Source organism: Dryobates pubescens, chromosome 10, assembly GCF_014839835.1.
Source record: "Dryobates pubescens isolate bDryPub1 chromosome 10, bDryPub1.pri, whole genome shotgun sequence".
Classification (NCBI taxonomy): domain Eukaryota; kingdom Metazoa; phylum Chordata; class Aves; order Piciformes; family Picidae; genus Dryobates; species Dryobates pubescens.
The window spans coordinates 13,182,591-13,209,342 of NC_071621.1; the positions used below are offsets into that span (position 1 = coordinate 13,182,591).

The 26,752-nt window shown below is 48.0% G+C and overlaps 1 protein-coding gene across 5 annotated transcripts in view; it reads left to right on the forward strand.

Annotated features, from left to right (window-relative positions):
* The window catches only part of PAK1 (p21 (RAC1) activated kinase 1), a 125,596-nt gene that overhangs the window by 84,842 nt on the left and 14,002 nt on the right, over positions 1-26,752 (forward strand). For all 5 annotated transcript variants that reach the window (XM_054164563.1, XM_054164560.1, XM_054164561.1 and 2 more), the window contains 7 exons: positions 484-631; positions 2,493-2,530; positions 6,200-6,316; positions 6,659-6,833; positions 12,829-12,892; positions 14,762-14,810; positions 16,914-17,026. In XM_054164563.1, the coding sequence (XP_054020538.1) occupies positions 484-631; positions 2,493-2,530; positions 6,200-6,316; positions 6,659-6,833; positions 12,829-12,892; positions 14,762-14,810; positions 16,914-17,026 (704 nt within the window). The remainder of the gene's footprint in view (positions 1-483; positions 632-2,492; positions 2,531-6,199; positions 6,317-6,658; positions 6,834-12,828; positions 12,893-14,761; positions 14,811-16,913; positions 17,027-26,752) is intronic.

Below are 26,752 nucleotides of genomic sequence, written 5' to 3' on the forward strand. Positions count from 1 at the left end.
CCATTCTGTGATTCTCAAAGAACTGTAGTGCTACAAGAAGACCCAAATGAGTGTTGAGCTGGATGCTGGAGCTGGATGCATGTTACCTCTAGAGTCTTTTGTGGATGGATGTAAATAGGTCTGTACCTGTGCATGAAGAACATGGGCTTTTTGCTTGAGGCTCTTCCTGAGCTGCAGTATTAGGGTCTATCTCCTTTCTGGGTTTTAAGTTTTGGTCTTCAAAGGACCTAGGACTCTCTCTGAGCCCCATGAGCAGTGTGGCATTTGCATGCCCATGTAAGGAAGATGTGATTTCTAACACAGTTGATGGCTAGGAAGGTTCCGATACACCACCTCTGTCACCTCCTCCCCTCTCCCTTTCTCCTCCATTTCCCTCACAGCACTGCATAATCCCAGAAACTCTGGCAGAACTGTGACAGCAGGGATGTGTACCATGAGCCATAGTAAGCTAACTGTGAGCTAATGAGGTACCTCTCCCCACAGGGCATGCCAGAGCAATGGGCACGTTTACTGCAGACTTCCAACATCACCAAGTCGGAGCAGAAGAAGAACCCTCAGGCAGTGCTGGATGTGCTGGAGTTTTACAACTCCAAGAAGATCTCCAACAGCCAGAAGTACATGAGTTTCACAGGTACATGGTGATTTTCCCATGCTTTGTCCAGCTGTCTATTAGTCACTGCTTGTGGGGTTTCTTTTGTTTTATCAACAAGCAGGTCTGTCTTATCAAGGGAAATGTGAGTGAGATTCTCTGGCTGCTCAGGCATCCCCGTGCTTGAGCTGCTCTGTAAGTCCTCCTGCCCAGCCTAGCTGCAAAGAAATCAGTCAACCATCTAAATCTTCTAAACACAGAGGTTTTCTGAAGCTTAAAGCCAGCATCTTGAAGGCAGATCCCAGAGTGCTGCTGCTGGGTTCCCAGTGATGAAAATCATGCAGCTAAATTTGCACCAGTTTGGGTACAAAAGAGTGGTCAGGTATTGGAGTGGGCTGGGCAGGGTGTCACCAAACCTGGATGTGTTTAAAGATTGTTTGGATGTGGTGCTTGGGGATATGGTTTAGGGATGAACCTTGTAGTGTAGGGTTCTGGGTTGGACTTGGTGATCCTGAGGGTCTTTTCCAACCTGAATGTTTCTGTGATTTCCCAGCATGAATGTGGATATTGATTCTTCCATGCCTAGGCTGAGGGTCTGTCTGCTCCCAAGTGCCATGTTAAGGAATGCACTTCAGCTGGTAGTTACTTGATAACTTCTGGTTGAATTTCTCTAAAAATCAAATCTTCCAAGGTTTTGTGCCTTTTTTTTGTGGAGAACTGTGTCCTGGGCTGCCTCCAAAGCAGTGTGGCCAGCAGGTCAAGGGATGGGACTCTGCCCCTCTGCCCTGCTGAGACCCCACCTGAAGTCCTGGGTCCAGGTCTGGAGCCTTCATGGAGAGACATGGACCTGTTGGAGTGGGTCCAAAGGAGGCCACAAAAATGATGGGAGAGCTGACACTATTCTCCTGAGAGAGTTGGAGTCATTCAGTCTGGAGAAGAAAGGGCTCTGGGAAGACCTTATTGCAGCCTTTCAGTACTTTTAAAGGGGGCCTATAAGAAAGATGAGGGTGGACATTTTTGTGGGACCTATTGTAACAGGGCAAGGGCTGATAGTTTTGAACTGAAAGAGGAGAGGTTTGAACTAGATAAAGGAAACATCTTTCCCCCCCCCCCCCCCCCCCCCAAATAAGGTGGTGGAAGAGGTTCCCCAGAGAGGTGGTAGATGCCCCATCCCTGGAAACATTCCAGCTCATGTTGGATGGGGCTGTGAGCAGTCTCACCTAGTTGAAGGTATCCCTGCCTATTGCAGAGTGGTTGGACTAAATGACATTTAAAGGCCACTTCCAACCCAAACTGTCCTGTGATTCTGTGGTTGTCTGCCCACAGGAGGACTCCTGCAGCCACCACTCCTTTTCCCTTTCAGTAAGAACTTGTTTCCTTTCTAAATATTAATCCCTGCTTTGGTTCCTTTTAGGAGGGCAGAGCCATACCACCAGAACTAGTATCAATTAGGAATAGAAGCACAGATACTCTATGTATGTGCAGGGATCAAGAAGCCCACCAGTTGACTTGTGGAGTCATCTATTGCTATTCCAGGAAGCTCAGGAGGCTGAGACTGAACATATTGCAGGTCATGGTCTGCCTGCAGTGCCTCTGAAAACATTTTGGTTGTATGGGTTGAGGACAGTGTTCACTCAGGTGTTGCTCTGGGGATTTCCATCCTCCTGCAGCAGGGATCTGGGGCCCCTGTATTTATCTACAGAGTTGTTGTTTGTTTGGGGTTTTTTTTTAACTGCTCTTCCCATATCTGCTGGGTGTCAGCTTGTTCTGGGAAGTTGAAGGTAATGCCATGTTTGGGAACAGCCTTTTTTCCTGCCCCTTCTGAAAAGGGCTGGTTCCTTTCTCCTCCTCCCGCTGCTGCTGCTGCATCTACACCTCATTTAAATCACTCTGTCTCTTTCAGATAAATCAACAGAGGACTACAATTCATCCAACACACTGGTAAGGCTTTTTCACATTCAGCCTCAAGTTTGGGGATTGAAAAACTTGCATGTGAAGCTTGTAGTTTACTTGGTGTGTTAAAATCAAAGCTGCAGATGTTTACCCAGTGAATATATGTTTATAGAAACAGGCAAATGATCCTAAAAAGGCATGCTGCTCTCTCTTGGGTTTTGTGTTGTGTTTTGTTTTTTAAGCTGGGAGAGTGGCCAAGAAGGCCAATGGCATCCTGGCCTGCATTAGGAACAGTGTGGCCAGCAGGAGCAGGGAAGTCATTGTGCCCCTGTACTCTGCATTGGTTAGGCCACACCTTGAGTCCTGTGTCCAGTTTTGGGCCCCTCAGTTTAGGAAGGACATTGAGACACTTGAACGTGTCCAGAGAAGGGCAACGAGGCTGGGGAGAGGCCTTGAGCACAGCCCTGTGAGGAGAGGCTGAGGGAGCTGGGGTTGTTTAGCCTGGAGAAGAGGAGGCTCAGGGAAGACCTCATTGCTCTCTACAACTACCTGGTTGTAGCCAGGAAGGGGTTGGTCTCTTCTCTCTAGCAACCAGCACCAGAACAAGGGGACACAGTCTCAAGCTGTGCCAGGGGAAGTTTAGGCTGGAGGTGAGGAGAAAGTTCTTCACTGAGAGAGTCGTTTGCCACAGGAATGTGCTGGCCAGGGAGGTGGTGGAGTCACCGTCCCTGGAGGTGTTCAAGAGGGGATTGGTCGTGGCACTTGTGCCATGGTCTAGTCATGAGGTCTGTGGTGACAGGTTGGACTCAATGATCCTCGAGGTCTCTTCCAACCTGTGTGATACTGTGAGAATCAAGTAGGTAGAAGAAACTTTTCATAGGTGAATGGTGAAGGAGTGAATGGAAATGAGGGAATTAAGGAATAGAAGTAGTTCTGTTTTCATAGCAGTTGGTCTATGTTGTTCCTATATGTAGGCTGTGATGACTGCTCTGCTTTCTGCTTTTGTGTCTCTCATAAACATCTGTGCTCTAGCAAAGTTTAATTGCTAACCTGCAAGGTCTGAGTGACCACAGCTAATGCAGATTAGTGTTGATTAACCAGGCTAATCTTCAGCAGAGGAAGAACTAAAAGGTGGTTCTCCTCTCTGCTTGAACTTTACTCTGTCCTTACCACTCCTGTTTGCTTTGATAGGAGACACGATAGGTTTCTGTATGTCCCTGGGAGGTGGAAGAAACAAAACTTCCCATTTAAGATGATTTGTGAACCCCCACAATTCCCTCATCTCTTGTTTTCTCACTTCTATGTCATTATCTATTTGAATATCCAAGATGATCCAAGGGCTGTAGCACCTCTGCTATGAGGATAGGCTGAAGGATCTGAGGCTGTTTAGCCTAGAGAAGAGAAGACCCCTGAGGGGGACCTGGAAGCTGACTTCCAATACCTGAAGGGAACCTACAGAAATGCTGGAGAGGGACTTTTCATAAGGGTGTCTAGCAATAGGACAAGAGGAATGGTTTTAAGCCAAGGGAGAGTAGGTTTAGACTGGATCTGCACAAACAGACCTAATCTAGTGGGCAGAGGATCTTGTCAACTTTATTTGGAAATGTTTATTGGGTGAAGGATGTCATGAACTTGCAGCCCAGAAGGCCAATGGCATTCTGGGCTGCATCAAAAGAGGTGTGGCCAGCAGATCAACTGAGGTGATTCTGCCACTTTACTCTGGTGAGACCTCACCTGGAGTACCATGTCCGGGTCTGGAGTCCTCAGTACAGGCAGGACATGTACCTGATGGAGCAGGTCCAGAGGAGGGCCACAAAAATGATCAGGATGTTGGATCACCTCTGCTGTGAGGACAGCCTGAGGTAACTGGGTTGTTTAACCTGGAGAAGAGAAGGCTCCAGGGAGACCTAATGGCAGCCTTCTGATACCTGAAGGAGTCCTGCAAGAAGGATGGAGAGACTGTTTACAAGGGCCTGCAGTGACAGGATGATGGGCAATGGCTTCAAACTGGAGAAGAGGAGATTTAGATTGGATGTTAGGAACAAGTTCTTTACCATGAGGGTAGTGGAACACTGGAAGAGGTTGCCCAGGGAGGTGGTTGAGGCCCCATCCCTAGAGATATTCAAGGTGAGGCTCAACAGGGCAACCTGATCTAGTTGAGGACGTCCCTGCTGACTGTAGAGGGGGTTGGACTAGATGACCTTTGGAAGTTTCAAGATAATTTTTCTTAAGCACCTTTAAAACCTAAAAAATAACAATAATAAAAAGAATGCTCCTATTTTTCTTGACATTTTCTTCTTAAAAAGCAATTTGTAACAGATTTTAAAGGCTTATACTAGACTCTGCATCCAAAAGCTCTCATTACTTAGTTCTCAGTCACAACGGCATGAGATTGAACACATCCAAGTGCCGGGTTCTGCACATTGGCCACAGCAACCCCATGCAGAGCTACAGGCTGGGGTCAGAGAGGCTGGAGAACAGCCAGGTAGAGAGGGACTTGGGGGTACTGGTCGATGGTAGGCTGAACATGAGCCTGCAGTGTGCCCAGGTGGTCAAGAAGACAAATGGCATCCTGGTCTGCATCAGGAACAGTGTGGCCAGCAGGAGCAGGGAGGTCATTGTGCCCCTGTACACTGCACTGGTTAGGCCACACCTTGAGTCCTGTGTCCAGTTCTGGGCCCCTCAGTTTAGGAAGGATGTTGACTTGCTGGAGCATGTCCAGAGAAGGGCAACAAAGTTGGTGAGGGGCTTGGAACACAAGCCCTACGAGGAGAGACTGAGGGAGCTGGGGTTGCTTAGCCTGGAGAGGAGGAGACTCAGGGGTGACCTTATTGCTCTCTGCAACTACCTGAAGGGAGGTTGTGGACAGGCAGAGGTTGGTCTCTTCTCCCAGGCCACCTGTGACAGAACAAGAGGACACAGTCTCAAGGTGCACCAGGGGAGGTTTAGGCTGGAGGTTAGGAGGAAGTTCTACACAGAGAGAGTGATTGCCCATTGGAATGGGCTGCCTGAGGAGGTGGTGGAGTCACCATCACTGGGGTTGTTCAGGAGGAGACTTGATAGGGTGCTTGGTGCCATGGGTTAGTTGATTAGGTGGTGTTGGATGATAGGTTGGACACGATGATCTTGAAGGCCTCTTCCAACCTGGTCTGGTCTGGTCTGGTCTGGTCTGGTCTACTCTACTCTACTCTACTCTATCCTATCCTACTCTAATACCAAAGCTGATACTAACTTCACCTCCTGGCTCTTGGAGAAAATGTTAAGATTTTGATGCAAATTAAGACATTTAAAGAGAGATTCTCCTATCTACATGACGAGGGTTTGAAGCAGGCAGCAAAACAAGAGACAACATAAACAGGGACAAGTATTTCCAAATACTCATTCTGTCCCCAGAGTTGCTGAGGCTGCCAGTGTGGGTGTTGGGAAGGCAATGAGAGAGCCCAGGTGGGTCTCAAGTCCTCAGGAAGAAGCTTTCTGTCACTCAGGTAGATGACAAGCTCTGTCTGAACAGTTGCATCAGGCAGTGCTGGACTGCTGCTCCATTTCCTACAAAGGCTCAGGACCTCTGGGGTTTGGACTTCTCAGACACTGTAACTTTCTGATGATTGTTTTTTGTTCTTCAGCGTAGTCTCTGTCAGGAGCTTAACCCAGTGTCTGTGATTTTGTTTATGATGAGCAATTGGGGTTTTATTTTGCTCTTTGTGTTCCCACATGCAGAATGTGAAGTCTGTCTCTGAGACCCCTGCAGTGCCCTCAGTGTCTGAAGATGAAGATGATGAAGACGATGCAGCTCCACCCCCTGTGATAGCTCCGCGACCTGAACACACAAAATCTGTGAGCAGAAATACTTCCTTCAGCTCCTGCTGCTGGAGTCATGGTTGGGTCTTGACTGTGGCTCCTCATCCATGCTGCATGGCATAGTGCTGAGTCTTTCATGGGAGCAGCAGGGAGGAGCCGGGGGACATGCCTTCTGACAGGGCACCTGTGTGTTATCACCTCCTTAGTTTGGGGGCGGGGGGAGACACAGGAGAGCCCTTGCTTAGTGACATTAGCTGTTAACTAAGTAGCTCTAGAAATGCATCCCCCCCCCCAAGAACAATAAGAAGATGAATAGAAATGTTTAAACCTTCATCTGATTTGCATTCATCTGTGTGGTTTCTTTCTCCACTCCATTAGATATACACCCGCTCGGTGATAGAACCCCTTCCTCCTCCTACCAGGGACGTGGCCACCTCTCCTATTTCTTCTCCATCTGAAAACAGCACAACAGCACCTGACATGCTGGTCAGGAACACAGAGAAACAAAAGAAAAAGCCAAAAATGTCAGATGAAGAGATCCTGGAAAAATTAAGTATGTCTTTTTATTTATTGATTGGTTTATTTGTGTGTGTGTGTGTTTCTATAAGTACTTATTTATTTATCTACCTATCTAGCTATTTAAAATTAAATATCAGGTCCTGCTATGTTGATATCTCAAACTCTTAACAAACTGAACTGTTTTGACATTCCCATTTTGAGATCCCTTACTTAAGACATTGTGTTGTGTGTGTGTGTGTGCCAAAACAGGGGGGCAGATGTAAGGAGAGAGCGTCAATGTAAGCTGAGCACCTGTCATGCCAACTGAGGTCCCCAGGGAGTTACAGATCCTCAGGCTCTGCAAAACAAGCCCTGAATAAGTAACATCTACTTAACTGTGAAGCCTGAGATTTGTTCCACATCTTGATATTCTGTAGCTCTGGAGCGTGGATAATTATATTGCGATGTTAGACATAATGTGCCTGAAAGACAGAGAGAAAATTAATTAGCAGTCCCTACCTTCACTTCCAGTGCCTCCTCTGCTGCCTGCAGTTTTGGGTTATGCTGTGGCATATCCAACACTCTTCTGTCCTCAGCCTGGGATAATTTTTTTATTAGTGTAGAGCATTTCTAATCCTTTGAACTGTTAATCCTACATTAATTACACACATGCCTTGCTTGTCAGCTGAAGTAAACTGGGTTAGCACCTCTATGGTCAGGCTGCTGCTGAGGGTATAGCCCTGAAGGTCAGCATTTCATGGAGAAAATACTAGTAGTTCACAGCATCACAGTATAACTAAGGTTGGAAGAGACCCCAAGGATCATCAAGTCCAACCTGTCCCAACAGACCTCACGACTAGACCATGGCACCAAGTGCCACGTCCAATCTCCCCTTGAACACCTCCAGGGACAGCGACTCCACCACCTCCCTGGGCAGCACATTCCAATGACGAACGACTCGCTCAGTGAAGAACTTTCTCCTCACTTTGAGTCTAAACCTCCCCTGGCACAGCTTGAGACTGTGTCCCCTTGTTCTGGTGCTGGTTGAATGAAGAAGAATTTAACCTGAGACTATAACTGAAGAAACCCCCATCTAAGTACCTCATTTCTCTCAGTAAAGGCTAAATTAAATTGCTGGCAGGTTAATTGCAGCTGCTTGCTGCTGGAAAACTCACAACCAGTGTTTCAAACCAGCACCTTCACTTGTTCACTAAATTACTAGGACCTTTGTACCATTAAGGGGTCAAACCATTTTTTGTGGCCAGGGAGGGCAAGCAGGGACTGTGGCAGGCAAAAAAAAATATTTTACAGCATCACAGAACATTAGAGGTTGGAAGGAGCCTCCATAGATCATCCAGTCCATCCCCCCCTGCCAAAGCAGGATCACCTAGGGTAGTCTGCACAGGAATGCATCCAGGTGGGTTTGGAAAGTCTCCAGAGAAGGAGACTCCACAACCTCTCTGGGCAGCCTGCTCCAATGCTCTGTCACTCTCACTGCAAAGAAGTTTCTCCTCATGTTGGGATAAAATCTTCTGCGTTCAAGTTTGTATCCGTTGTTCCTTGTTCTGTTACTGTGCACCACTGAAAAGAGCTTGGCCCCCTCTACTTGAAACCTACCCCTCAGATATCGATAGACATTGATCAGATCCCCTCTTAGCCTTCTCTTCTGCAGACTTAACAGCCCCAGGGCTCTCAGACTCTCTTCAGAGGTGAGATGCTCAAGTCCCCTAATCATCCTTGTGGCTCTCCATTGAATTCTCTCCAGCAGGTCCCTGTCTCTCTTGAATTGCTCAAAGCTGGACATAGTTGAAAATGTCCCTGCTGACTGCAGGGGAGTTGGAATCTTGTGTAATGAAGAGAAATACAAGGAGAGTTGGGAGGCAGATGTACCTTCTGACACCTTGCTCGCTCCATTAAGCGTTAGTCAGTGCTCAGCTGATTCCTTAGCCCTGTCTGTGTGTGTGTGTGAAGCTCAGTGGCTGCTGTTAGGTGACAACTTCTAGTTGTGGTGATGAAGTTTTCATCCTGTTGTGAACTGGTTTGTGGCTTCTGGTTTTTTTTCCTCCTCTACTGAGGACAGTGGAGTTGTACTTGTGCAAAGTACTTGTTTTGGTTTGAAATGTGAACAAAATTACTGAAGCTTTAAAGCATATATATCTATCTATATTTACCTATCTCTATATAGAGATATATAGGAAGGTGGATCTATACATACTGAAGGTGTTAAAAGGAGGCTGTTAAATCTCCACCTTGTAGCATTAATACAGCACTGGTGCAAATATTAATGAATCCTCACTTGACTCTTTGGGACGTAGGAAACATTAACCCATTTTACAGGTGACAGCATTAAACAGGGCAAAACTGGCAGCCGTCTCTTGTCACTGCAGCATGGCCCTGTCACTGCCTTGGGGAAACATTTGCTGTTCTCACAGCCTGAACTTTCAGCCTGTGTCAGTCTTTGAGGGAAAATTCATGACTGTTAGTTCAGAAGTGCTTCTCCTCCCCATGGCAGACAGCACTGCTCCCTAATTGTACAGTGGGGTTTATATAGACAGATTTCTCTTCCCTCCCTCCTTTCCATAGACCATATTCCCTTCCTTTACCTCTCTCTGCCCTAAACCCCCTGGGTTTGGCTGCTCTCCAAAAGCATCAGAGAATAGCCTGCTCTTACTCTGCTTGCTACTAGATTTCTTGGCCTAGTGACCACGAGCAGTTTCTTTGCCAATGTACATCTGTTCAAGGCTCAGCCCTAGACCCCCGTGAAGGCAGCACCATATGTTGGCAGCTTGAGTGACTTGCAAGCACTGACTCAGATGCAGCTCTGCATCCCTTGATCCTATTAGCCACCCTGGTGCTGTTGGAGAGGAGACTTTCTCCCAGCTGAGCTCTAGGAATTGTTGGCTCTCCTTTCTTCAGCCTAAAAAGGGTGCAATTCCTGGCTGCCACAGGGGTGTTGAGTTTCAGTGATGCTCCTTTTGTCACCTTCTCCAATTTACCCCTTGGCAGCACCCAATGCAATTCAGAAGACTCCAGCACACCTATGCAGCGTGTCCTTGCTCTGGTAGCTTCCTCCTCTCATACACAAAACATTGTGTTCCTGATGGACACCAAACCCACCTCAAGCCTGAGTGGTCCCTGGCTGTCCTGTGTTGTAGAACACCAGGCAAAGTGCTTTTCTCTCTGAGGGCTGCAGTAATATACTTTCTTGTGCCTGAACAGTCATGTTAGGGGAGACAGAGCTGATCTTTGCCTTGGGTTGCTCTTCAAAACCAGAGCAATGCTGCAGTTCCATGGTAACTGCTGCCAAACCTCCACTGCCTGTTGGGGAGCTGGAAGAGCAGCCAAACATTGCCTAGGCCAGGCCAGGGGGAGCTTCACTCTGAAGGGTCTCTCAGGGTTATCCTCCAGATTCTTGCAACCCAGTTACTGGGTCAGTAATGGCTATGGTTGTGCTGGTATCAGAAACATCATAAATACTTATGTTCTGACAGAGATGGTGTGGGGAAATCTTTGGCTGGATCTCTGACAGACTGTTGGCTCTACAATGAATGAAGCCTTGGCCTCCAAATACAGAGGACACTGCCATGCAGGGGCATCTGAGATCATCCAGCATAGTGAAGTTTAGGGTGACTTCAAGCTGAAGGTTCATAGAGTCACAGAATGTTTTGTGTTGGATGGGACCTTTAAAGGTCATCTAGTCCAGTCCCCCTGCAGTCAGCAGGAACATCTTCAACCAGATCAAGTTGCTCAGAGCCCTGTCCAACCTGACCTGGATTTTTTCCAGGGATATGGCATCTACCACCCCTCTGATCATCCAGGGCTGGTGTTTCATCACCATCAGCAGAATTTCCCTTTTTCTTTTTATCTAGTCTAAATCTCTTCTCTTTTAGTCTCAAAACACCGTCCCTTGTCTTGTCACAGCAGGCCCTGCTAAAAAGTCACAGTATCACAGTATAACTAAGGTGGGAAGAGACCCCAAGGATCATCAAGTCCAATCTGCCCCTATCTCTTTTATCATAGGATCATAGAATGGTCTGGGTTGGAAGGGACCTCCAAAGGTCAACTAGTTCAACCCCCTGTGCAGTAAAATCACAGAATCACCAAGGTTGGAATAGACCTCAAAGATCATCAAGTCCAAACTGTCACCACAGACCACTAAGTGCCACGTCCAATCCCCTCTTGAACACCTCCAGGGATGGTGACTCCGCCACCTCCCTGGGCAGCACATTCCAATGGTGAACAACTCTCTCAGTGAAGAACTTTCTCCTCAACTTGAGCCTAAACTTCCCCTGGTGCAGCTTCAGACTGTGTCCTCTTGTTCTGGTGCTGGTTGCCTGGGAGAAGAGACCAACCCCCTCCTGGCTACAACCACCCTTTAGGTAGCTGTAGAGAGCAATGAGGTCTCCCCTGAGCCTCCTCTTCTCCAGGCTAAGCAACCCCAGCTCCCTCAGCCTCTCCTCATAGGGCTGTGCTCAAGGCCTCTCCCCAGCCTTGTTGCCCTTCTCTGGACACGTTCAAGTGTCTCAATGTCCTTCGTAATCTGAGAGGCCCAGAACTGGACACGGGACTCAAGGTGTGGCCTAACCAATGCAGAGTACAGGGGCAGAATGACTTCCCTGCTCCTGCTGGCCACATTATTCTTGATGCAGGCCAGTCTGCTGGAGAGATGGGCAGAATCCAACGGCATGAGATTGAACACATCCAAGTGCCGGGTTCTGCACATTGGCCACAACAACCCCATGCAGAGCTACAGGCTGGGGTCAGAGTGGCTGGAGAGCAGTCAGGCTGAGAGGGACCTGGGGGTGCTGGTTGATGGTAGACTGAACATGAGCCTGCAGTGTGCCCAGGCAGCTAAGACGGCCAATGGCATCCTGGCCTGCATCAGGAACAGTTTGGCCAGCAGGAGCAGGGAGGTCATTTTGCCCCTGTACACTGCACTGGTTAGGCCACACCTTGAGTCCTGTGTCCAGTTCTGGGCCCCTCAGTTTAGGAAGGAGGTTGACTTGCTGGAACGAGTCCAGAGAAGAGCAACAAAGTTGGTGAGGGGCTTGGAACACAGCCCTGTGAGGAGAGGCTGAGGGAGCTGGGGTTGCTTAGCCTGGAGAAGAGGAGACTCAGGGGTGACCTTATTGCTCTCTACAACTACCTGAAGGGAGGTTGTAGACAGACGGATGTTGGTCTCTTCTCCCAGGCGGCCAGCACCAGAACAAGAGGACACAGTCTCAGGCTGTGCCAGGGGAGGTTCAGGCTGGATGTTAGGAAAAAGTTCTATACAGAAAGAGTGATTGCCCATTGGAATGGGCTGCCTGGGGAGGTGGTGGAGTCGCCATCACTGGAGGTTTTCAGGAGGAGACTTGATAGGGTGCTTGGTGCCATGGGTTAGTTGTTTGGGTGGTGTTGGATTGGTTGACGGGTTGGACGTGATGATCTTGAAGGTGTCTTCCAACCTGGTTTATTCTATGTATATTCTATGTATATTCTATGATGTCAGGTTGCCCAGAGCCCTGCTGAGCCTCACCTTGAATACCTTCAGGGATGGGGGCAGCTTTAAGTACTAAAAAGCCTCAATAAGGCCACCCTAGAGCCTTCTCTTCTCCAGGCTGAACAACCCCAACTCTCTCAGCCTGGCCTCTCAGCAGAGGTTCTTCAGCCATTCAATCATTGTAGTGGCCTCCTCTGGACCTGCCCCAACACATCCATGTGTTTCTTGTGCTGAGCTTTCCAGCACATAGTTGTGTTTGCATATGTGAGAGCTACCTATCTGGTCCTGTGCCTAGTAGTGTGCAGTCACCAGCTGCTAGTGAACATAAAGATGCTGAAGATCCATGTTCTGAAGGGAAATACTTGTGAGGGGGATGCCACAGCTGGTGTGTGTGTAATTATTTGAGGTCTTCCTTGGTGTCTGTGTGCTTCTGGATTCCTCAGGAGTGTTTCACAAAGCTCAGCTGAGCCTGCTGTGGACGTGGGGCTGCTCTGTGGTACTTAGAGCTGCATGAGAAAGTACTTACAAAATCCTCATGGTTTTTGGTGTTGTTTTTTTTTCTTTTCAGGGAGTATTGTGAGTGTGGGAGATCCAAAAAAGAAGTACACCTGCTTTGAGAAGATTGGGCAAGGGTTAGTATATTCTCTGTCCTATACATTTCCTTATGCAAAAAAAGGAAACACTGAAACCAAGCTAAGTTAGCTTGCTGGAAAAGCTGTTGGTGATGCTTTGGAGAGTGTATTTTCATAGAATCATAGAGTCACTGAGGTTGGAAAAGACCTGTAGGATCATCAAGCCTGACTGTTAACACTACCATGACCACTAAGCCATGTCCCCAAGTGCCCTCCAGGGATGGTGACTCTGCCACCTCCCTGGGCAGCCTGTTGCAATGCCTTTCAGTAAAGAAGTATTTCCTGATATCCAACCTAAACCTTCCCTGGTACAACTTGAGGCTATTTCCTCTTGTCCTATCACTAGTTTCTTGAGAGAAGAGACCAACACCCACCTCACTATAACCTCCCTTCACTGTACAGAGCTATAACCTCCCTTCACTGTACAGAGCTAAGGTCTCCCCTTAGCCTTTTTTTTGCTTGTTTGTTTGCTTGATTTTTAATTCTTTTTCTTTTGTATTTTTTTTTTCTGGGTGTGGTGGGTTGAAAATTCCCCCTGACATTAAATTTTGCCAGACCAGCTCAGTTGGAAGCAAATGAAAGCTGTATTTACAAGCCAAACTATAATCTACAATGAAATGCAATGAATGTGCACAAAATGTAGAGTAGTCACAATATTTACAGGTGTTTACAATTAATAAACAGCACAAGAAGCCCCCTGGCCAAAGACCAGGGGAGCTGCAACAGCTTCTCCCCTGCCACCTCTACTCCTCTCCCTACCCCCCCCCCCCCCCAAAAAGTGACAAGAGACAGAGCAGAGTAGTTGTTGTTAATACCAGTCACCACAAAGCAGTGCAGCCAAGGTCAGTAAAGCTGGGAGAAGCATCAGCCAGAGCCAAAGAAACAAAAAGAGAGAAAGGTTGTTTACATGACTAGCTGAAGTCCCTTATCTTTCCAATGGGATTGTTTAGAGTTATCATTATTTTGCTTTTTACACCCCATAGTGATTTATTTACATTTTGCCACTTTCTGTTCAAGATCTGTGAACATTTTTAAAGGCATAGCCTAAAACTACCACACTGGGCTTTGGCTGTTTTGGAGGATTCCATCCCCTCCCAGCTCTTCTCCCATTTCCTGGCAAAGTCTTGAGTTGCAGGGACTGGGGTTTTTTGTGTGTGGGTGTGAATGTGTTTTAATATAAGAGAATGCCTTTAAATGATCAGCTGCAAGCAGAGAAGGAATAAATGTCCCTTTAAAGGTCCCTTCCAACCTAAAGCATTCTATGATTGCATGATTCTTCAATATGCAAGGCAATCTCCAAAGTACAGCACTGCTTTCTGAATCAGCTCTCCTTGACACGGGGGTTGTGTCCCTGTTGGAAGGGCAGAGGGAAAGTAGAGGCTGGGGAAGAGGCTGCAGCGAGGCAAATGAGTGCAAATCACAGAGATCTGCTGTGAGCTCCTTGTGCTGAGGCTTAGATTCCAGCTTCCCTCACTACAAATGCCACATTTGTTTACCTTAGCTGATTCTATCTGCTCTGTAATCATGTTGGGCAGTCTGCAAGCCAGGGCAGTGTGGTCATGCCAGTTTCAATGGGATCAACTCATGGTCCTACAAGCTGTGTTACGTTGCTGACTTAGCAGCAAGGCTTTGGATGACCACAGTGTCCCTTATTAGGAGCTTTGTTCCCTATGAATTCTCTGGCTCCTGCTCCAACAGCAGTCTTGGCTCAGAAATATTTCAGTTACTATTTGCCACTGGAATTAATGCATGAAAAGGAACGGGACTGAAAGCACTTCAAAGAGCCAAGTGGGAAACTTTCAGTCTTACTATGAGGCACTGGTAAATGTTGGCTTTTTTTTTCCTTCTCTCCTATTTTTGTGTTTTCAGAGCCTCAGGTACAGTTTACACAGCAATGGATGTAGCTACAGGACAGGAGGTAAGTGCTACCAGAATAGCACAGCAGGGGATTTTGGATTGTGTCCTAAAAGTTCGAGCTGATGCTACAAAATAAAGACAGTCTTTCAGGGGTTCATGCCGTCTGATTTTTAATGAGGTATTTATTTCCTTACTAATGAGGCATGGTTGAGTGGTCTGAGCAGAGAAGTGGAAAAATGGTTTCCCAAGTGTTGTGATTTTCTGAAACGATTTCAGATTTGTGCAGAATACTTTTGTGACCCCAAAGGCTGGAAGCAAATGTTCAGACTGGATAGTTCCTCTGCAGAAGTTTCTCTCTTTTATTCTTACAAGTATCTAAGGTGTGGGTGTCGGGAAGCTGGAGCCAGACTCTTTTCAGTGGTCCCCCAGTGACAGGATAAGAGGTAATGGGCAGGAAAAATGAACATAGGGAGTTCCATCTGAACTTGAGAAGGAACTTCTTTGCTGTGAGGGTGGCAGAGCACTAGAACAGACTGCCCAGAGAGGTGTTGAAGTCTCTGTTGACTTTTGAGGCCTGCCCTGGATGTGTTCCTTTGTATCACAGTATCACAGTATAACCAAGGTTGGAAGAGACCCCAAGGATCATCAAGTCCAACCTGTCCCAACAGACCTCACAACTAGACCATGGCACCAAGTGCCACGTCCAATCTCCCCTTGAACACCTCCAGGGACGGTGACTCCACCACCTCCCTGGGCAGCACATTCCAATGACGAACGACTCGCTCGCTCAAGGCCTCTCCCCAGCCTCGTTGCCCTTCTCTGGACACGTTCAAGTGTCTCGATGTCCTTCTTGTGATCTGCTTTAGGTGATCCTGCTCTGGCAGTGGGGTTGGACTCAGTGATCTTCAGAGGTCTCTTCCAGCCGCTAGCATTCTGTGACTCTGTGCTATCTTCATCCCCAAGATTTCCACTTGTCACCATTTAAACTCTTTTATATGCCCTCTGCTCCTTTGTTTCCTACACTTACACTAGCTGACTTGCACAAAAATAAACCTCTCCCACCCTTTGCTCACTTGCTTCCTGCCCTTGAATTGAGAGACAAGGCATGTCTGTCTGTCTTTTTCTTTCCCTTCCCTCCCAAATATTGAAAAGTGTCCTGCACGTTGCATGCTTGCATAATAAACCAATTGTGATGGAATTGCAGTGTCAGTGGAAACCAGTATTGCTAGATGGAGGATTTTTGAAGAGGGAAGTGCATGCATTACTCCAACTATATTTCTGGGAGTGTGCAGCAGTGTGTGTGTGTTTGCTTTGCATTTCCACAGTGTCAGGGTTATCCATCAGTGAATTTCAGAATTGTGCTGTGGTGGTTTGAGGCTATGCCTTTAAAATTTAGTTACCACCACATGCACTTTTTACATAGAATAAACTTTATACATAGAATAAATTTTGCTGAAATGCCTTCACCCCCTTTTCCAGCTTCTGAACCACAGAATCACAGAATGGTTTGGGTTGGAAGGGACCTTAAAAATCACCTAATTCCAACCCCCCTGCCATGGGAAGGGACCCTTTACACTAGACCAGGTTGCCCAAAGCCCCATCCCACCTGGCCTTGAACATTTCCAGGGATGGGGCATCCACAACTTCTCTGGGCAGCCTGTTCCAGCATTTCACCACCCTCACAGTAAAGAATTTCCTCCTATGTGGACCAGCTGCAGGAACTTGCAGAGTTACTGAATGACTGAGCAGCCTGTGATGAAAAAGTGCTTTCCTGCTTCACTTGACATGTGCCGAAGGGGCCAGTCTCTCTTCAGCGGTGTCCTGTGACAGGACAAGGGGCAGTGGGTACAAACAGGAGCACAGGAAGTTCCACCTCAACATGAAGAAAAACCTCTTTACTGTGAGGGTGACAGAGCACTGGAACAGGCTGCTCAGAGAGGTTGTGGAGTCTCCTTTGGAAACATCCATCTGGATGCGTTCCTGTGTGACCCGTCCTCTACCCTAGGTAATCCTGCTTTCGTAGGGGTGTTGAGCTAGGTGATCTCAGCAGATCCCTTCCAATCCCTACCATTCTATGGTTCTGTGAATGTTGGACTAAAATAATCATTGTGAATTTCTAGGGTACATCTGTGATAATGCTTTATTTGGTCTTTCTTCACTGCAGGTTGCCATCAAACAGATGAATTTGCAGCAGCAGCCCAAAAAAGAACTGATTATAAATGAAATCCTTGTGATGAGGGAAAACAAAAACCCCAACATTGTCAACTACTTGGACAGGTATGTCATGATTTGAAGCATTCACTGACTCTGGACAATTCTTCCTTATCACTGTCTGTAAGTGATTCTGTCACAGCTTAATGCAGGTATAGGACCACCTCACATTGCTTAGTGCTTGTGGCAGTGTTGGAGTGTGGATGGATTAGTGGCTGGAGCATCTCTCCTATGAGGACAGACTGAGAGAGTTGAGGTGGTTCAGTTTGGAGAAGAAAAGGCTCCAAGGAGACCTTATTGTGGCCTTCCAGTATCTGAAGGGGGCCTACAAGAAAGCTGGGGAGGGACTTTTTAGGGTGTCAGGGAGTGATAGGACTAGGGGAAATGGACCCAAGCTGAAGGAGGGGAGATTTAGATTAGACATCAGGAAGAAGTTCTTCCCCCTGAGGGTGGTGAGACCCTGGAACAGGTTGCCCAGGTAGGTGGTTGAAGCCTCATCCCTGGAGGTTTTTAAGGCCAGGCTGGATGTGGCTCTGAGCAACCTGATCTAGTGGGAAATGTCCCTGCCCATGACAGGGGGGTTGGAACTAGATGATCTTTGAGGTCTCTTCCAACCCTGACAATTCTCTGATATTTCTGTGATCTCTCTCCATATCTTAAGAGAAGGAGATGCAGATGAGTCATCTAGGCTCTCTTACAGATGCTGGCAGCACAGGCAGTAGCAGTGTGCTGTCAGGACTCTTCTTTCTAGCTATCTCCTGGACACAAGGAGCCAGTTCCTTCCTGCCTCTAGAGAAGAAACAGAAATAGTTTGAAATGTGTTATTTGTCTTTGCTTTCTTCTACAACTGAGCAATGCTGATCCTGTCCTTGTGGAAGAGCTAACTTCTTCTAGGGTTAGATGGTAATCTTGCCCCTGTGGTTGTCCACCGAGGGTTTCTGCACAGTAGCATGACAGTGACAAGGGTGAATGACATGTGACACACAGCCAAGCAAAGCTGCTTTCTTGCAGGTGTGAACCATAGAAGTGTTGAGGTTGAAAAAGGCCTTTAAGATCATCAAGTCCAATGTAAACCATATACTGACAGGTCCACCACTAAACCATGTCCCTCAGCTCCACATTTACAGCTCTTTTAAATTCCTCTTGTGGTGGTGACTCCACCTTTTCCCTCAGCAGCCTGTTCCAGGGCTTGACAACACTTTTGGTGAAGAAGTTTTTCCAAATGTCTAACCTAAATCTTTCCTGGGGCAACTTGAGGTCATTTCCTCTTGTCCTATGATTTTTGCTTGCAAGGAAAGACCAATCTCCATCTTACTCCAGCCTCCTTTCAGAGAGTTGTAGAGTGAGAAGGTCATCCCTGAGACTCCCTTTTCTCCACTCCAAACAGCCCCTGTTCCCTCAGCTGCTCCTCAGAAGACCTGTGCTCTAGGCTCATTCACCAGCTTCATTGGTCTTCTCTGGACAAGCTCCAGCACCTCAATGTCCTCCTTGTAGTGAGGGGCCCAAAACTGAGCCCAGTATTTGAGGTGCAGCCTCACTAGTGCTGAGTGCAGGGGCACTATATCTTCCCTGGCCCTGCTGGCCACACTCTTTCTGATCACTTCCCTGGCCTTCTTGGCCACCTGGGCCCATTGCTGGCTCATCTTCAGCAGGCTGTTGAACAACATCCAGGTCCTTTTCTGCTGGAAAGCCTTCTAGCCATTCTTCACGAAGGAGAAAAGGAGACCTGATGTAGATGTGAGAAGTGTCTGTAAGGCAGAGGGAATGAGGTTATTCCAGCTCAGGGCTGGGCTTTGTGGGCTCACATATGTGCTGTGGCACTCCATTTTACATCCATATGGGACCGCTCTTCCTTGAATCATAGAATTCTTTTGATTGGACCTTCAAGATCATTGAGTCCAACCTTCAACCTAAGACCTCCATGGTCATTAAACCATGTCCCAAAAGTGCCATCTCCAGACCTTTCTCGAACACCTCCCTGGGCAGCCTGTGCCAACGCCTGGCCACTCTTTCAGCAAGGAAAATTTTCCTAACATCCAATCTAAATAACCCTTGCTTCTCCTTACTGCAAGAGCTGCACCCAAGACCTGCTCTGCTTGTTCTTGAGCTGATGTCCTTGGGCTATGACAATAACAAAGCAGAAGCAAGCAGCAGAGTGGCTGCTGCACTGTGTGCAAACTCTGTGCAAAACAGACACATGTAGCCATGAAAATTCTGGTTGCTGTAGCTCAAGGCAGCAAAATGCCCAGGTCTGCAGACAAATGTGGTTGTGAGAGCTCTTCCCCACAGGATATTCATGCTGAGGGTGATGGTAGCAGTGCTGCTGTCATCAGCTGTTTGCAGACTGACTGCTTTGGAAAGAGCAGATAGTAAATGTACTTCTTTGGGGGCAGGGAGGTGCCCCAACAAGGAATTGTTGAATCTTCCCTGTCTGAATTCCAGGAAGCAATCCCAAACTGTCAGCACTGAAAACTGGGGTGTACTGAAAGCCCAGCAGGCAAAAGTGTTGCCTTCCAATACCTGAAGGGAACCTACAGGAAGGCTGCAGACAGACTTTTCATAAGGGTGTCTAGTGACAGGACCAAGGGGAATGGTTTGAAGCTGAGGGAAATAGGTTTAGACTAGACTTTAGGAAGAAGTTCTTCAGTATGGGGGTGGTGGGACTCTGGAATAGGCTGCCCAGGGTGGTTGTGGGTGCCTCTTCCCTGGGAGTGTTTAGGGCCAGATTGGATGAGGCCTTGAGCAGACAAATCTAGTTCAGAGGTGCCCTTGTCCATGGTGGGTAGGTTGGAGTAGATGATCTCTAAGGTCCCTTCCAACCTAAACCATTCTGTGATTCTGAGTTCACCATCACCATAACACTGTCTCAAGCCTGTCATTCACCTCATGTTAAAGGTAAGATATAGCTTGCTGCAGCTGAGCTGCATGCAACAGGACTTTCAGGCTGCTGCACTCAACACCAGTCTGGCATTCCTGATGAACCTGGTCTGTAGCTAAAGAGTGCCTAGATAGGGTGAGCTGCAGGCTTTGGGCATAGCAACTCTTATTTTTCAGTGGAGGGATCACAGCATGGTAGGAGTTGGAAGGGATCTCTGGAGATCATCTAGTCCAAAAGCAACTTCACCTGGGGCAGGCTGCACAGGCTGTGGTCCTGGTGGGTTTTGAAAGTCTCCAGAGAAAGAGACTCCACAACCTCTCCAGAAAGCCTGGTCCAGTGCTGCAACACTCTCACAGTAAAGCATTTTTTCCTCATGTTGAAGTGTAATTTCCTGTGTTCCAGTTTGTATCCATTACCCCTTGTCCTATCACTGGACACCTATGAAAAGAGACTGGCACCTTCTTGACACCCACCCTTAATGTGTTTGTCCTAGGTCTCTCAGCTTTTCCTCATAAGAGAGATGTTTTGTTCCCTTAATCACCATAGCCCTCTCCAGTAGTTCCCTGTCTCTCTTGAACTGTGGAGCTTAGAACTGGACACAGTACTCCAGATGAGGCTTTGTCAGGGCAGAGTAGAGGGGCAGGAGAACCTACCTTGACCTGCTGGCCACACTCATCTTAATGCACCTCAGGATGCTATTGGCCTTCTTGGCTGCACATTGCTCTTTCATGGTCAGTTTGCTGTCCACCAGGACTCCAAGCTCCTTCTCCATGGAGCTGCTTTCCAGCAGTTCAACCCCTAACCTGTACTGCTGCATGGGAATGTCACCCAGAACCTTTCTGGAACTCTGAGGGAGCATTTGCACATTTGTTTGCTGTGCATGGGTATCAACATCTAATCAGCTGGCTCTTAAACTAGTCTCTGCAACAGGCTTTTAATGTCTGAGCCAAGAAAATACCCTTCTTGTGTACTGCAGCATCGGTTGTGGTGCTGAATTTGTAAGGTGCTGTGTCCTATGCGTGGCTGCAAACAACTGCTTTGTTGAAGGGACAGAAAGTCTGCTCCTGAGACTTTGGGGAAGGGATGTGGGCCCAAGGAAGTGAAGCTGGGCAGACACCCTCTTCTTACAAAGAGCAGAGGGATTTTACTTGTGCAAAATGAATCAAGTGGTAAAGAAGAGTTAAGAGCTGCATCTGGGCTGAAACTGGTTGTTTCTCATGGCTGATTGGAGGCTTTGTTTTGGCAAAACTGTTTGTGAGACATTCTCTTCCCATCAGAGACAGCATCACTGCCTGCATGCACTTGCCTTGTCTAGCCAGTACATCCCAGCTGTAGGGCAGCTGCATGTTCTGCTGCCTTGTTCAAACTTCCAGCAACAAAAGCTGCTGCTTTTGTCATCCCACTCTCACTAATCTTTTTCAGAGGGATTAGCTTTTGTCTGAGTGCTGCAAATGGACGGAGCAGCAACTAGGAAGAAAAGGGGGGTTCTTGTGCCTGTTGTGCCTCTTTAGCCTCCCAACTGCAGGATGCTGTGGCTGGGGAGCTGTGTCCCTCCTGCCTGGTCTTTCTTGTCTGTTTGCTTCCTGAGTGCTCAATAAAGCTGATATTTGAACACCACTTGCTGATTTCTATCTACTGCTGTCACAGAAGGAAGTACAAGGAAGGCTTTCAGTACCTGAAGGCAGCTTAGAAGAAAGCTGGGGAGGGACTTTATAAAAGAGCTGGTAGTGATAGGATGAGAGGGAGTGGGTTTAAGCATTAGGAGGGTAGATTTAGACTGGAGATTAGAAATTCTTTACAGAGAGGGTGGTGAGACACTGTAATGAGTTGCCCAAGGAAGTTGTGGATGCCCCCTCCCTGAAGGTGTTCAAGGCCAGGTTGGACAACACCTTAAGCAACCTGGTTTGGTGGAAGGTGTCCCTGCCCATGGCAGAGGGGTTGGAACCGAATGATCTTTAAGGTCCCTTCCAACCCAACCCATTCTGTGAATCTCTGATTGTAAGATGCACTTGTCACTGTGGGACCTGGTTTCCTTTTTTGTGGCTCCCTTTGTGACAGTGCCTCCCCTTCTGAGGCCCTAATGGGAGCTGCAAGATGGTTGCAGTATGAGCCAGCTCTCTCTCACTTCTCTTTGCCTCAGCTCCTGCCCTTATCTAAGGGTTTCCTGCACTTTGTCCTTTCTTGCTGTCCTACTTGCTGGTGGTGAGGACAGCTTTTCTGCTGCAGTGTGTGTGGCCAGTGTGGCACAAAGGTGTGCTGTGACAGTTAATTTAACGTGGCCTAATTCAACTGTGCTCAGCAGCTGAATTTAGAATCATCTTGCTCTGAAAACAGTGGCACTAGTTTTCCTCTGCAGACAAGCAGCCACTTGTGCTGAGCTACCTTCTGGAGGTGTCAGTTTCCAGTGAGTGAAAGAAGGCTTCAGAGCCTTGCTTCTCAACACAGGCATCAGATGCCCAGTGTTTGGCATAGAAAACTCCTGCCCTTTGGTTTCTTTCTTTCTGAAGAGATCTCCTTAATCTAGCAAACCCCACAAATCCTCACTTCTTCAAGTGGTAGCCACTGTTACCTTCACCCCAGCCACACACAGAGCTAGGGCTGTGGAAGGTCCATGAATAAAGCTGAAGATTCCTAACAGTCACGCTGTGAGACATCACTGGTTTCTCTCCATGCTAACTTTGCATCTTTGCATGTTGGAGGCATGCTCCTGGTGCAGAAATCTGTGATGAATGATCTCACTCTTGTGGGCAAACCAACTTTTGTCAAGTTTATCAGTTCAAAAGGACTGTGACTGACTGGTCTGTGTTTGTGACAGGAAGGGCTTGGTGGACACCTTCCTAAGTGGAAACTGAGGAACGTCTTACAGGAGCATGACTTGCTCTTGCAGATGAAGCAAGAGAAAGCTGTGGACCACCTCCTCCTTCCTCAGAGCCTTCCATCTGCTTGCTTTTACTGTTAGCCTTGTTTTGAAAGGTGACTGTGGATAACAAGCTGCAACACCATGCTGTGCCTGACATCACATGGAGAGCAGCATGTAGGTGTATGGGCTTCCTGGTGGCGTCTCCAGAACTGCTGAGAGAGTGGTTTTGAGTCAGTTCTGGGCCCCTCAATTGAAGAAAGATGCTGAGTTGCTCAAATGTGTCCAGAGAAGGGCAACAAAGCTGGGGAGGGGTCTGGAGCACAGCCCTGTGAGGAGAGGCTGAGGGAGCTGGGGTTGCTTAGCCTGGAGAAGAGGAGGCTCAGGGGAGACCTTATTGCTCTCCACAACTAGTTGTACAACTGGTTGTTGCCAAGTAGGGTTGGTCTCTTCTTCCAGGCAATGAGCAACAGAACAAGAGGACAGTCTCAAGCTGTGCAGGGGGAAGTTTAGACTTGACCTTAGAAGTTCTTCACAGAAAGAGATTGCCCCATTGGAATGGGCTGCACAGGGAGGTAGTGGGGTCAGCATCCCTGGAAGTGTTTAAGAAAAGCCTGGATGAGGCACTTAGTGCCATGGTCTAGTTGATTATTTAGGGTCAGGTGATCAATTGGACTTGATGATCTTGAGGTCTCTTCCAGCCTGGTTGATTCTGTGAGTCATGCTTACAGTGGGAAGCTCAGTGACTGAAACTTGCATCTCCTTTGCCTAGAGTGAAAAGATCCCTGAGATGCTACCACTCAGTCTTCTGAGATGGCAGTTGCTTGGTGGCAGCTGGCAAGGAACCACAGTTCATTCCACCACCCTGTGTGTTGTGTCACATCTCTCAATTATTGAGGTGCCTGGGTCTTGGCACGTGCCTTTGGCTGCTCACGGCACAGCTTTGGCTCACAGTGGGGTACTTGGCTCTGTCAGTCCCTTTTGGCTATGCAGAGATACCAGCTTGCTCCCAGCAGGTGCAGGCTTGAGGTTGTCACACAGGAGTGGTGATGCTCCTGCTGCCCCCATCCTTACAGGCAAGTGGATTTGGGCTGCCACTGCTGTTGGCAGTGAAGGGATGTGTTGTGATGTCCAGGGTGCCACTGACTTGAAAGGGTGCTGATAAGATTTGGAGAGAGCCTGGTTTGGTAGAAGTGATCAAGAAGTAGCAACAGCATGGGGGCAGGAAGGAAGGGTGTGACAGAGTGGTTTTCAGGGCCCATCAGAAGGTAGATGACCCACAGAGTAGAATGGGCTGAAATTGTGCCAGGGGAGGTTTAGGTTGGATATTAGGTAAAAAGAGGGAACAGGCTGCCCAGGGAGGTAGGTGGTAGAGTCAGTGGCCCTGAAGGTGTTCAAGAAATGTGTGGTCATGGCACTTGGGGACATGGTGTTAGGTTGTTGGCTGGACTTGATGGTCTTGGAGATGATTTCCAACCAAAACAATCTGTGGTTCTGTGAGTGCTTCTGAAAGCAGTTCTGCTGCTCCTCTCTCACTGTGAGGGGCTGCTGGGCATGTGGTACTGCTTTTGCTGGAGTCTGTGCTGCCAGCAACATAACTGCCAGTCAATCAGCTTCTGTTGGGAGTTGGAGGCCTGTCTGCTCCAGGAGCATAGCTCTGTGCTCTTGGGCTCTGTATCCCAAAAGAAACTCCAAACTCCACCTCCCTGCAGAGTCTTCAGGGTGCCATCTTTGTCTCTGATATTAAAAGCTCTTCGTAATGCGTCTGTCACACAGCTCAGACTGTAGTTCTCTTTTTGAGGGAGTTCTTTCATCAGCTCAGTAGTGGCAGGGTGGCCTTTGGAGGTCAAAGCTTTCCTCCTGCCCACTTCTCTGATGTCTGACTCATCTCTGTCTGCTTTCCATGCTAAGCTGGGCTCAACAACTTCTTTCTCCTTCACTTTTGCTTTTTAGCTAATTGCTCCCTAGAACCTGCCCAACGTTTTGCTTCTAACTTCCAGCAACTTCTCTCTTCAGTAGGATCAGTGTTTCAGAGCAAAGCAAGAGTGTGCTGGAGGAGCTCTAATGCCAGCAGAAGTCTTTAATTAGATTCTCTGTCCTCTTTCTTGACTCATCTGTCCACTCACTTGAAAAAATGGGAGGATAGGCCGAGAAAATGGGTTCTCAAGTTTTCGTGCTGGTGATTTCTTCCTTCAGGAATGTGTTATCCTCGTGTGTCAGTCATGGAACATTGTGTTGATGTTTTTCCAGATGGGTCCCAAAAGGCAGAAGTGGTTGGTGGTTTGGGTTTGGCTTTTTTTTTTTTTCCCCTAAAATGAGTTAATGCTGAAGTAATCATCCCAGGTCTTCTATCTTTAGACACAACCACAACACTCCCAGCAGAGCAGAGTATCTTAAATGGTTGAGAAAAACTTGCCTTCACTTCCGCTGTCTCCTCATCATCTTCTCCCAGGCCTTCTTAGACAGGACCTGCCCTTTGGGGCTTTTTTTTTAACGGCATGAGATTGAACACATCCAAGTGCCAGGTTCTGCACATTGGCCACAGCAACCCCATGCAGGGCTACAGGCTGGGGTCAGAGTGGCTGGAGAGCAGCCAGGCAGAGAGGGACCTGGGGGTGCTGGTCGATGGTAGGCTGAACATGAGCCTGCAGTGTGCCTAGGCAGCTAAGAGGGCCAATGGCATCCTGGCCTGCATCAGGAACAGTGTGGCCAGCAGGAGCAGGGAGGTCATTCTGCCCCTGTACACTGCACTGGGTAGGCCACACCTTGAGTACTGCGTCCAGTTCTGGGCCCCTCAGTTTAGGAAGGAGGTTGACTTGCTGGAACGAGTCCAGAGAAGGGCAACAAAGTTGGTGAGGGGTTTGGAACACAAGCCCTACGAGGAGAGGCTGAGGGAGCTGGGGTTGCTTAGCCTGGAGAAGAGGAGACTCAGGGGTGACCTTATTGCTCTCTACAACTACCTGAAGGGAGGTTGTAGACAGACGGATGTTGGTCTCTTCTCCCAGGCAGCCAGTACCAGGACAAGAGGACACAGTCTCAGGCTGTGCCAGGGGAGGTTCAGGCTAGATGTTAGGAAGAAGTTCTACACAGAGAGAGTGATTGCCCATTGGAATGGGCTGCCTGGGGAGGTGGTGGAGTCGCCATCACTGGAGGTTTTCAGGAGAAGACTTGATGGGGTGCTTGGTGCCATGGGTTAGTTGTTTGGGCGGTGTTGGATTGGTTGATGGGTTGGACGCGGTGATCTTGAAGGTCTCTTCCAACCTGGTTTATTCTATGTATTCTATGTATTCTTTTTTGTATTTTCAGTCTTCAGCGTTGCATCCAGCAAGATGTTCTCATTGGCACTCATGAATGGTTCTGAATTTCTCAGACAAAAATCCCTAACTGGTTGGGTAGCATAAAAAGGATTGAGGGAATTTCCAATACATAATGCTTTAAAAAAGTAATAAGATAAAAGTCTATTCTCACTTGTTCATGGGCAACCCGGGATTGTGTCACCCAGGATTGTGTCCCTGGGCCTAGGTAAAGTAGGCAGCTGTTAAAGACAGGAGGATGCCAGAATCATAGACTTGTTTCACTTGGAAAAGACCTCTAAGATCACTGAGTCCAACCATCAATCTAAGACCACCATGGCCACTAAACCATGTCCCAAAGTGCCATGTCCACAGGTTTTTTGAACACCTCCAGGGGTGTTGACTCCAGCAGCTCCCTGGGCAGCCTGTTCCAATGCCTGACCACCCTTTCCAAATGGAATTTTTTCATAATCTCCTACCCAAACCTCCCCTGGCATGATTTCAGGCCCTTTCCTCTCGTTCTATCACCTGATACTAGGGAGAAGAGACCAACTCCCACCTCACTACAACCCCCTTTCAGGGAGTTGCAAACAGCACAGCCCCCAGCCGCCTCTTCTGATGTGAGAGCCCTCCAAAGCCATGCTGAATGCCAAATGTCTGGGCTGCAGGCTTGGAGCCCACCCTTGACAAGTAGCTCTTCCCTTTCTCTGCCAGCAGAAGCAGGGGTTGTATGGCCCGATCTCTATCTTAGTCTGGGCCCTTTC